At 32.1% G+C, this 12712-nt stretch overlaps 1 protein-coding gene across 1 annotated transcript; it reads left to right on the forward strand.

Moving 5' to 3' along the window:
- Positions 1-3219: 3219 nt before the first annotated feature.
- On the forward strand, positions 3220-8895 carry LOC115973836 (protein trichome birefringence-like 41). The gene is made up of 4 exons (XM_031094078.1): positions 3220-3276; positions 6338-6513; positions 6652-6810; positions 8390-8895. Exons 1-4 carry the CDS (start codon positions 3220-3222, stop codon positions 8724-8726), a joined length of 729 nt encoding a protein of 242 aa, XP_030949938.1. The 3' UTR covers positions 8727-8895.
- Positions 8896-12712: the final 3817 nt, after the last annotated feature.

Here is a 12712-nt window from a genome sequence, read left to right on the forward strand (position 1 = left end):
TTTGCTTGAGCAAAAGGCAACTCACAAGAATGAGATCGCAAAGGGATTGATAGAATTCTACAGAATTATACAGAAAAATTGAGCCAAAATGGGGATTGACTATTCTTAACGGTTGCCTGGTAACTATCTTTATAAAGTTTGAAACATCATATATATATATATATATATATGATCATAGTCAATTTTTGACAACAATTACGTATACACAGGAGTGTTCATCAAACCGCAAAAACTACACCAAAATCGCCCGAAAAATGGCATAACTGCACCACACCGCAAGTAACAATGTACCGCACCGTACCGCATCACACTGCATGGTGCAGTGCAGTTTTATAATAAGAAAACCGCACAAACTAAACCATAACACACCCTTTTTATATATTAATATATTTATTTTTTTAATATTAAATATATTATTAATAGTTTAATAACCCTAGCTAGTTTTCCCAAAAAAAAAAAGTTTAATAACCCTAGCAAGTATTGATTAGGAAGGCCAGCCCAAAATAAATAAAAACTAACTCAACAATTTAAAACTTAGCCCAAAACAAAGGGAAAAATTAGTTTTGGGTTGGGCAAGAAAAACCCTAAATTTGAAAAATATATCGATTTCAAACCGTTCAAATTGCATCTTATACATCGCACTGCACATATGACAGCAAAAATGAGGTGCGGTGTGGTGCTAAAAATAACCTAAAGCCGCACCATATTGCACCGTGAACATCCCTATACACATGTTTGGAAGAAATTTATATTGTTATTCTTGCATTGTGTGGGGGCCTTCTGCGACAATGGGCCAAAACCTATCTGCTACACCAAGGCATGTGAACTAATGGGTAAGGGAGTTAGGATTGGCCTGATGGGATTATGCTACAGGCCAACTTGTGCACAAGCCAGGCATGCCCAATGCTTAGACAGTGAGGAGGACGTTGCAGCAAGCTTCGTGTCCTGGCAAGCGCAATAGGTGACGTTATAGCGGAATAACTGATGTGGCAGAAAAATACTAAAGCAGAACAAGCGATACAGTAGATATATCAAATGATGTCACCACGGGGCGACCGGTACAGCAAAATAATAATCAATCCTGTAGTGGAACAACTGATACAGCAAATATAATAAAAAGATACTACAACAGAACAACTAATACAACAAATATGAAAAAGGTACTACAGCAAAACAATTGATACAACAAATATAAAAAATGAGATACTATAGCTGAATAACTAGTAGCATGGATCACTATGGCAGAACAAATAACATCGTAAATGTCAAATAAGTTAAAAGAAGTCACGACAGGACAATAGCAACAACTCTAGGCAAACATGATGAAGTTAGTTCACTCTCCCAGTTTTGGGTTGAGTCTTTTAGTAAGAACAGGTCCAAAAAGGGAACCAAACCCCAATACAGATAACCTCATTGTAAGTTTCTGCCATTGAAGTTACTTGTGCTGGAGAAAGGGCCTAAGTGGTTTTGGATTATAATTTATAGAATCCTAGAGAGTGGCTACATCCAGAGGAGAGAAAAGATGGTCTATTGATGCATGCTCCTATTTTTGCCGTGTTTTCTCTTTTCATTTTTTTACCACCTCCTTTCTTTCTTAGGTCCTATTACTCTTAGTTTCTTCCTCCCCTCTCCATGGGTTCCTCTTCCCCTTTTGTATTGCTTGATTCTATGAGATTTCTCCCTTTTGTCCCTAAGGCTCCAGCTTCACCAACCATTTTTGGCTTCTTGTGAGCATCCTTTCAAGATCACCCACTAACTTTGGCTAAAATTTGTTTTAGTCCTCTAACTTTACTTTTCTTTAATTGAATCTTCTAAGTTTCAAAATTCAATTCAGGTTTTTAGTCAAATTTCGTTAAAAATTACTAATAAGTATGCAATTAACTAATTAAAAAAATTAAAAAATAATTCTCACATGAAAAATCTATAAAAACATCTTTATTAATTTTATAAATTTTTTTCATGTGAGAAAAACAATTTTTTAGTAGCAAATTTTTAACAAAATTAGACAAAATACCTTAATTGAATAAATTTGAAACTTAGAGACTCAATTGAACGAAAGTAAAGTTAAATGACTAAGATTAATTTTAGTCAAATTTAAATGGTGCAATTTGCATTTTAGCCAAAAATTAATACTTTCAATGCTCATTAGCATAATAGTACAGTAATATAATATTTACATAAACTTCTCTCTCACACGGTAGTGAGTCCCACTAATTAAAAATGGAAGAGCATGCATTTATTGTACTTTCCCAACAGTAAATAATTACTTAGCACAATAAATGTGTTTAATTAATGAGACCCACAATTATGTAAGAAGGGAGCAAACATTTATTTTATTTCCTTGATAATTAATTACACTACTTTTATGAGTAATTAATTATTCAATAAAGATATAATTTTTATATGGGAAATGCTAATGAGTGCCCTTAGGACACTGGTTAAGAATCCAATTAAAGAAAGTTTTTATGGGGAAAAAAAAAAAACAATTAATGTTTTGACAGCTTTTTTCATTTCCTATAAAAGTGATGTCAAAACTTTCTTTAATTGGATTCTTAACCAGTGCCCTAATGACACTCGTTAGTATGACCCTTTTTATAAACGCTGATGGTTTGGAAAATGAGCTCCATCTATTTATATAATAATATTATGAGAGAATATATAATTACTATTTATCAAAACTTTTAAACCTAATAGGCAATAGCTTAAGGTTAATGAAGGAATGTTCCATATATATATATATATATATATATAAGCTAAATTACAATGTACACCCCTGAAGTTTGGGGTTGCTTGGGTTTTACACCCTGATGTTTGAAAAAATGGATTTTACACCCTAAAGTTTAGTTCCGCTAGCAAAACCTCACCCTCAGTTTGTTTTAGCTGTTAAGTGACAAGGTGGAGTGCTGATGTGTATTGTTTTTGCCAAATCAACCTCCCAAAACATCTTCACCCAAACTTAAAACACAAAACCATCTGCAACACGACCCATTACCAGAAATCAAAAACTCATTCCAAAATAACTTCCATGGCTATCGCCTATTGGCGGCTTAAGTTGGCACTCCCAAAATCCAAAATCCACAAACAAACTTGCTAAAAACTCAAACAAAGTGCAACGACCAAAAATCAAAAACCTATTCCAAATAAACTTGCTGAAACCCAAACCTCTTTGTTTTGTCACCCACAAAACCTTTCCATCTTGTTCGTTCTAGGTTGCCGACAATGGTGAGAGATCTGTTTCAGCTCGATGGCGGTGACAAAAACCCACCAATAGTCCCAGTAACCAGAAAACCCCAACAAATCCAAATCCAACAATGGCAAGAAAAAAGCACAAGAGAAAGAAAGCGAAGAGAAACTCATTGTCGCCACCGCCACGGAGCTTGATGGGTTCACAATGGGTTCATATGCCAAGTTCATGGGGTTTTTGATTTGGGAATTGGGTTGCTGTGATGTGAAACAGTGTTACATAAGTGACATAATGTTGTTTTGTAGTGCTGATTTGGCAAAGAAAAAAACACGTTAGCACTCCACTTGTCGCATAACAGCTCAAACTAATTGAGGGTGAGGTTTTGCTAATAGAACCAAATTTCAGAGTGTAAAATCCATATTTTCAAACATCAGAGTGTAAAATCCAAGCAACCCCAAACTTTAGAGGTGTACTTTGCAATTTAACCTAAAAAAATGATGAAATGAAAATTCTTAATCTAATACTTTATATCCAATAAGAGCTAAATATGACATTTATCTTAAGAAAGGAAAAAAAAAAAAAATGCATAACGACTTTCTTTAAACTTTATGTGTGGTTCCGTTTGTAGGTAGACTTTGCACATGGAAAAAATGACTTGAAGTAAGGTATTTTATAAAATTAATAGTATTGTAGCTCAACTAACATCTCTTGGTATTTTCAACAAAAATGTCTGAAGTTTAAATCCCCTATCTCCCATTAAACTCTTATATATAATATATATAAAATGCTTACCAAGTGGACTTTGTGTTCTTCAAACTTGATTAATTATATGATTTATTTCATATTTGAGTTTTTTTTTACTAGAGATTTGAGTTCTAATGTAGGTCTCTTCTTTTTATAAATCATATTAGAAAAGATAGAACAAAGGCATGATATCATATTAGGAAAGATAAAACATAATTCTAATAACATATTAGAAAATATAGATTATAACTCGAATACAATATTATAAAAGATAAAACATCACTTTGATACAATATTAGAAAAGATAGGACATAGTTTGATACAATATTAGAAAATATAGAATATAACTTTAATAACATATTAGAATAGATAAAACATAACTTTGATATTATATTAGAAAAGATAGAACATAGCTATGATACTATATTAGAAAAGATCAAACATAACTTTGATACTGATTAAAAAAGTTTAGAATGCAACTTTGGTACTACATAAGAAAATAGAAATAGCTCTAATACCATATCAGAAAGATAAAACATAACTCCTACACCATATTAGAAAAGGTAAAAAAAAAAAACTTTAATATCATGTTAGAAAAGATAAAACATAGGTCTGATATCATATTAAAAAAGATAAAAAATTATTCTAATACTATGTTATAAAAGAAAAAACATCTCTTTGCTACCGTATTGGAAAGAATAGAACATAGCTATGATACCATATTAAAAAGGATAAAAGATAACTTTGATACCATATAAAAAATATAAAACATACTTTGATACCATATTAGAAAATAAATCATAACTCTAATACTATATTAGAAAAGATAAAACATAATTCTAATACCATATTACAAAAAGGTAGAAAATAACTTTATTACCATATTAGAAAATATAAAACATAACTTTGATGCTAAATAAGAAAATAAAAAACATATCTTTGATACCATATTAGTATTTAGAACATGGCACTGAGTGTATCGGCCTACGCTCACAAAAAAATAAAATAAAATAAAATAGTGATTACACGTTTTCTATTCAAGTGTGTTGCATTGAATCCAATGTAGGGTTTATTTAGTAGAAAATCCTAGGCTATATAACCTTAAATTAACCCATTAGTTTTCTTACTATGAAGGACATGAGTCTATAATAAATTTGAACCTCTTACACCATAATATCACTAACTATATGTATTAATAGATTAGCAATTATGTTATTTAAATATAGTTTTTTGTTTTGCGATTCATAAAATGGCGGGTCCCATACTTGAATCTATTATTTGACTGATATTTTCTAAATACAGTTTTAAGAAAATTGTATCCTATTTTCCTTGTTCAAAATAGGATTTTAAAATTGGCTGAGAGGATGTTTTCAAGATACATAAAATATTTTTAACGGCATAGTTGTAAATAAATTGAAAACAGTGGATCTCACATATTTGTTCAAACTCTTTTATCTCTTAAATTAAGAGGCTTATCTTTATCACAAAAATAATTCTTATACTTCAAATTTGAAACTTATCATTATAAAAAAAAAAAAAAAATACATCAGCTATATTCCATTATCATTATCCACAAAGAGGAGTAATTTATAGATTTTACACATTATTTTTTGTAATTTTTTAAAGAAAAAAATCTCAAAAATAGAAATGGTCTTCCAAACAATTATTTTTTGTTTTTAGAATTTTGAAAATTGTTTTTAAAAGTGGAAGCCAAACACGTGCTCCCTTTGTCCCAAATTGTTTGGTCTAGTTAGAAAAACCAAATTATTTAAGGAGACATCATTAACTACCTTATCTCTTTAAAAAAAAAAGTTAAAAATTTCCTAACTTACCCTTAAACAAATTTATCAAAAAATTATTTAATTTGAATAAAGATGGCATGAATAGTGGATTTCAAAATTTAGGTTTTTAATTAAAAAAAATGCTCCTACAAATAAATTCAAAGCATAAAGGGAATGTTAATAAATTAATGGTGTTTGACTTTTCAAGCATGACATAATTTTGAAACATCTCAAAATAGAATATAGACCAAACAATTTAGGACAGAGTGAGTATAATATAAAAATTATTATTTGAAAACTAATTTCAATTTCAACTTTTTGAAAATTATTTTTATACTATTCGGCTGATGTGTAGGAGGTGGGGGGCAATCTTTGCTCTTATTGGGGCCGGGTTTTAAATAAATTGAAGTGTGCTACTGTGCTGTACTTAAAATTTTTTTTTTTTTGGGTGGGCGGGAGGGGGGTGCAATGGGCCATGGGCCAATGTCCCCCCTACACATAACGTGGCTCCGCCCATGAACATAAAGTGAAATCCTAAAGCTGAGATAGTTAATTTTTATCCATTCTCAAATGGTTCGGTAATTCAAAAAATGTTTGGCACCGCTAAAGATGACTTTAAATATTACAGGATTATGGAGTGAAAGTAATGCTTGATCGGAATGTGTATTTGGTTGACATTGTCCGAGAACGACTTGGTAGGGTCTTGAAACTTGACTCAATTGTGGGAGGCAAGCTATGGAAAGGAATCGACATGCTCATCTTCAATACATGGCATTGGTGGAACCGTAGGGGACCATCTCAACCGTACGGTCTCATACTGTTACCATACATTTTCTTATTTTCTCTTCTATTCTCTTCTATTTAAGTTTAAAAATAGAAAATGTTTTAAACTAAATTATTATTGTCAGGTTTAAAAGATAACCAATTGTTTTGATTTGTTAGATGGGATTACATCCAAATTGGAACACAGATTACGAAGGACATGGATCGTTTGCTTGCTTTTGAGATAGCACTTAAAACATGGGCCGGATGGGTGGATTCAAACATTGATCCTACCAAGACTAAGCTTTTTTTCCAAGGAATTTCCCCATCTCATTACAAGTAATCTCTTTTTTTCTATATTTTCTTTTTGAAAGAACATACAAGTAAACTCTTAATTAATCTTAATGTTTACTTTCATCATCAAAACCACATAGTTTCGTTCTCTTTTCATTTTTAATAATACAAAGTTAGAGAAATTATATTTTATCCTTAAACCTACACTCACTTTTTCACTTACCCCTTAAAGTATGAAAATCAAGGCAGCGCTACACTATATTCAGGAGACTCAAATAAATCCCCCGAGTTCAAAAAAAAAAAAAAATATATATATATATAATATTTTTTTGTTAGTTTAATAATTCAATTTTTTCTTAAAAATATTTTTGCACACCCTGATTTAAATTTTGCACACTCTTATTATAAGTATTTCCAATTCTAAGAATAAAGTGTAAGTGTTTGTGAATTGTAAGTTACTCTTTTTTATAAATTTATATTATGTGGGTGAGTGTTTAATATTGATTGTGTTCATTATTTTTTGTTATAATGTTATTTGTGTGAATTATGATGTGTGTGGGTGTTTGTGTGTACAATATAAATATAATATAAATTTATATAATTTAATAATTAAGAAATAGAGATGGTTTATTACATGTTATCATTTTATAATAACTTTTTGTTATAAAGTTAGTAAAATTCAAGAAAAAAAAATCGTAAAGTTGGTAATTATCGAAGCAGTTGATTGGTTAAGTAGACATGTAATGTATAATTTTATGTATGAATGAGTGTGGTTGTGTGCACCAATAATTAATAAAAAGACAATGAGTTTAGTTTAGTCATTTAGTTTAAAATATTTTTATAAAAACAATAACAAATAGATAATAAAAACAACATAAAAATAAAAATGTTAGATAAACTTAACAAAATAAAATGGCCATAGGCACACAGCTATCCACATTGGCAATAGATACTCATAATGAATTATCATATAACAATTCAAAATTTGAAAACTTGTAGAAGGAAATTGTAAAATTTTATGTATTAATTTTTTTTTTTGGTTAGAACTTGATATATTCAAATTATTTTTTTATTAAAATGTTTTAATGACCCCCCAAAACATAATTCCTAAAGCTGTCACTGATGAAAATGCACATTTACCCCTTAAACTATACCTTCTTTTACACTTGCTACCCTAAACTATGAGAATGCTTATTTACTTCCCTAAATTATTACTCATGGAATGTGGTACAAATTGTTACACAAGTACTAGTTTAGGGGGTAAATGTGCCCCTTCATAGTTTAGAGAAACAAATGTTACGTTGGTAATAACATAGGGGATAAGTGTGCACATTCTTATAGTTTTAGGAGGTAAGTGTAAAAGGGGTATAGTTTAGGGGGGTAAAGTGTAATTTTTCATAATATATATTTTTGAATATTAGGACAAAAGCTGATAATTAATAGTGACCATCAACATGAAGTGCAATGTCTATTACACATACACAACAATACATTTTTAGTTTTTGAACTAAAATCATGACTTGAAGTTATGATTTTAGTTTTAAAAATAAATTGTGTTTACAGTGTGTGAATTAACAATTACCCCAACATGAATTCTGACCGCATTTTCATATTTCAACTGTAGTGGGAGCTTATGGAATGAACCAGGTGCAAAGAGCTGTGTCGGGCAAAAGCAACCAGTGTTTGGCTCAACATATCCCGGAGGTCTGCCACCAGCTGTTGCGGTGCTCAAGAGTGCATTGAGCAAGATTACAAAACTTGCTGGTGGACAAGAGTGCATTGGCTCAACATATCCCGGAGGTCTCACATTGCTTGATATAACAACTCTCTCTCTGCTACGTAAAGATGGACATCCTTCCATCTATGGACTGGGGGGCCCAACCACAATGGACTGCAGCCATTGGTGTCTTGCTGGTGTTCCTGATACTTGGAACCAGATTCTTTACAATCTTATTTTTTGAAATCGATTCATGGAGATTAGCACTGAAAATTCAATACATTTTTTCGCAATAATAAGATCTTCGTTGCAAGCTAGTGAAATGAGTTGAATGTGACTTAATGAATATAATTGAGAGCATATTAATGTGTTGTGGACATATTCACTAGTCGGTCTTGGTACACCTTTTTTTTTTTTTTTTTTTTTGGCTTGTGTCCCAAATTAAAGTAAGGTAGTATGTAGGGTTTTAATTAATCCATGATAGGTGGATGTTGATACGTAAAAATATTTGGAAAGAATGAAAGGAATAGCTAAATGTTGTTTCGAGGGAACCACTTTGGTATGTAATAATAATATAAGGGATAAGGGATGAAATTTGAATTTGATTGAGAAAATCCCAACCTCTGGAGTTCAATTGGGATAAAATTTTATGATCTTTTATTGATAATTCTCCCAAATTTGAATTTAATCATAGTTAGTGTAAGTAGTGTATTTAAGCTGTAACATGTGCCTGTTACAGCTCAAGAAGAATTGCATATTTAGGATTCTTGACACTTCCTCAACACATGATCAATTGATTGAGATCTCGAGACATGCCACTGATGTTGTTAATTGAGAATCGTGCTGATAGAATTCTGATGCAGCCCAATTAGCCGTCAATGGGATGTAGAACACAACAAATATTTTCCTTGAACAGAGAGACCTCCATAATGAACCAAGCATTAGACTAATTCATCTACTTCTGCTTCTTGGAACTGTCTTGGCAAGCGAAGGGACTTTAGCCCTCCATTGCTTTGAACCAATTTATTTAAAGTTCTAACCACCTGTAGTTCCAAATGCACTAAATAATTATTTATTAATAACATAAATAATCCAATTCGTAGTAAGATATTGGTGAATCTATGTTTTATAATGTTCTTACACATTTAATATTTATTTCTGTAAGGTTGAATTTAATTAACCATTTTATTGGCTTTATTCCGTGCCAAATTTGCTTGTAATTCAGCAATTAGTAACCCTGTATTTAGGTGGGTTTGTTGTAAGGGTAGTGAGTGAGATAGCGTGATTGAATGCTCAAGAGTGTGCAAGAAAACAAAGCCTCACGGCTTGATCTCGCGGATGACTTGCGGCTGCAAGCCGCCAGAAGCAGCACACGTGCCAAGCATGCCAGAAGTTGAAGCGTCATGCTAGCTGGAGCACTACAGGACAAAATAGGACAACTGGCCATTCTGTTATTGCGCGGCTAGAACTCGCGACTCTGTCAAGCCGCGAGTCCAAGCCGCGAGCTACCCTTGTTTTGAAAAACCTGACGTTTCACATTCTTTTCTCACCCCAGTATAAATACCCCTTATACCCACAAATGAAAGAGAGCTTCCAGAGAGAATTTTGAGAGAGAAACCCTAGAGTAAAACAAGATTGATTCATCTACAATCTCTACATAAGAGTCTCTTCAAATTCCTCGAGTCTCTTCAAATTCCTCAACTCTCTTCCTCTCCATTGTCAAATCCTTGAGAGGCATTTTACCAAAACCTTTTTCTCACCATATCCATTACTGTGAGAGGGCTGATTGGTGTTCTAGGAAGCAGTTAGAAAGGAACCAATCTACATTGGTTGATGCTATGGTCAATTAGCGGAATCTGAGAAGCTAAAGAAGAAATAGGTTCGACGCAATCTCGTTGGAGCAAGAAGCTTGGAGAGCTTAGGTGTACTGGGTAGATTAGGCTTTGAGGGTCTATTGCTGTCCATGTATCCTAACTACATTTTCTAGTGGATTGTTTACCGTTTGGAGGGCGGCGGAGAGGTTTTACGTTGAGGGCTTCGGTTTCCTCTTCGATAACACATCGCGTGTTGTCTTTGTGTTTGCATCTTCCTTCCCTTTTATCTTTGCCTTTTATTATTTGCTGTGGATTGTGATTTTAATTTGGCTTAGATTGTTTTTCCAATTCTATTTTATAGCTTTTGTTCATTTTCTGCATATTAGTTGTTTGGCATAAAACTTGAATTGGTTAATTTGTAAATTGGGGGTCTAAACGTTCAAGAGTGTTTTTACACTATTTGAACTTTCAATTTCGGTTAGGCTTGTGTATGGTGGTACTTACCAGTTGCTACAATTTTTTAAGTCTTTCTCTATATTTTATTGCTCTTCTGCACTTTCTTCGTCTCCATCAAGATTACTCATGAGAATTAGAGATATAATTGGATATGAGACGGGCATCAAATTCGGAGAAGATGAGAATCAGAGACAGAGAGATAAAGAGCCTATTATGCGACAATTGTTAGTTACTATTTGTTTTTAGACCCCTTAAAACCACAACCAAATTAACCTAGGTAATTAGCCAAGTGATTACTTAGTTAAATTATCAAATCTAGGTTAACACACATATATCATATTATTGTAAAGTGTGGAAAATAAAGAACACAACAATATGATAACCCAGGAAAACCAAACCGATAATAAACTTGGGGAGGATTTAACCTAACTATCCTCAAGGTAAAATTGAATCCACTATGAAATAATAGAAGTTTACACAATAGGGACTTAGACCACTAACATCTTATTGCTACCTCGTGTAGAAAACTTACTACCATGACCCCATGATAGCTCCAAGTCCACAAACTACTTCTTTCTTGGATTCCTAGCAAGTACAAGCACTTCTGCTTATGTATCTTTAAGCTCTTGAATTTGCAATTGAATTGATCACCAAGTTCTTGACATAATCTTGAATTTTGGAAACTCTAAGTATGTGTGAAGGCAACCACCTCCTGATCTCACAGAAGATTCACACACATAGCATAAAAGCAACCTCAAAATGTGACTAGGGTTTTCCCTTTTATACTTAAGACAAAACATAAAAACCTACACGTCAAATGGGCTTGGGCTGAGTTGGAAATTTTGTAGAAAAAAAAATCTGCACGACTTTTGATCGATCGAGTCTAATTCTCGATCGATCAAGCTAGACAGATTTACACAATAAATCCTGCAGCAACTTGATTCCAACTTTACATAAAAGGCATATACTTTGAGCAAGTCTAAACAAGAATAAAATGTTTTTATCATGGTTTGCCAACATTACAAAATGAAGTTCTAATACATTAGTTTCTAATTCCTTAAAACCTAATAGTTACATTAAATTGAAAATAATAAGACAAAAATATAGAATGACTATCGTTAGGGTATTTGATTCCATGGTAAGATTGGGGTTAAGTGAGAACCAATGATTTTTAATAGAATGACTGAATGAGCATATATATCATTTCTAAGACAAAAAAGTACAATTCCCCCCCCCCCCCAAATAAATAAATTTTGTATATATATTAGTCTCAAACCCACGCAATGCATGGGAATAGATAATTACTTTGTAATTTTGATATAAGTATAATTTGTTCTCCTAAATTTGTTGAAAATAATTTGCTCTCCCTAAAATTAAGAGAAATGTTATGTCGACAATAGTTTTACAACCCTTCCACAACAAATCATATGTAGCAAGTTGTTATTGGTTGGCAAAAAAGTAATTTCAGTGATAGGTTTTAATTAGAACCGATAACAACTTATCAACTATAACTTCTTGTGAAAATGTTGTAGACATAGCATTTCTAAAAAACTAAACAATTTCTAAAATTATTTTTTATCTTTCTATCTCTAAATATAAAAACCTCACTTTAGAGGGACTTTCCAACTTTGCAGAAGTGAGGTAACGCAATTGCAAATATATATAGAGTGGCAATTGAACAATTTTCATAACTACTTGATTGGGGAGAGGGAGAATCATAGAGTTGAAGGAAATTTGATTATTATCAGATTGGGTTTGATGGAATAAAAAATGGAAAGTTGAAAAGTTAGGATACGTTAATTAAGAAATGGAGTGTTTTTTTTTTTTTTTTTTTGATGTGATAAAGTAATAATTGTGAAAATGTTAATTTGCAAAAGGAAAAGAAAAAGAAAGTTAGCGGGACCGATAATGTGGTTGATGATGTGGCTTAACAAGAGCGTAGCAACAATAAATGCTACAC

The sequence above is a fragment of the Quercus lobata genome, chromosome 2 (genome assembly GCF_001633185.2).
Source record: "Quercus lobata isolate SW786 chromosome 2, ValleyOak3.0 Primary Assembly, whole genome shotgun sequence".
NCBI classification, from domain to species: Eukaryota; Viridiplantae; Streptophyta; class Magnoliopsida; order Fagales; family Fagaceae; genus Quercus; species Quercus lobata.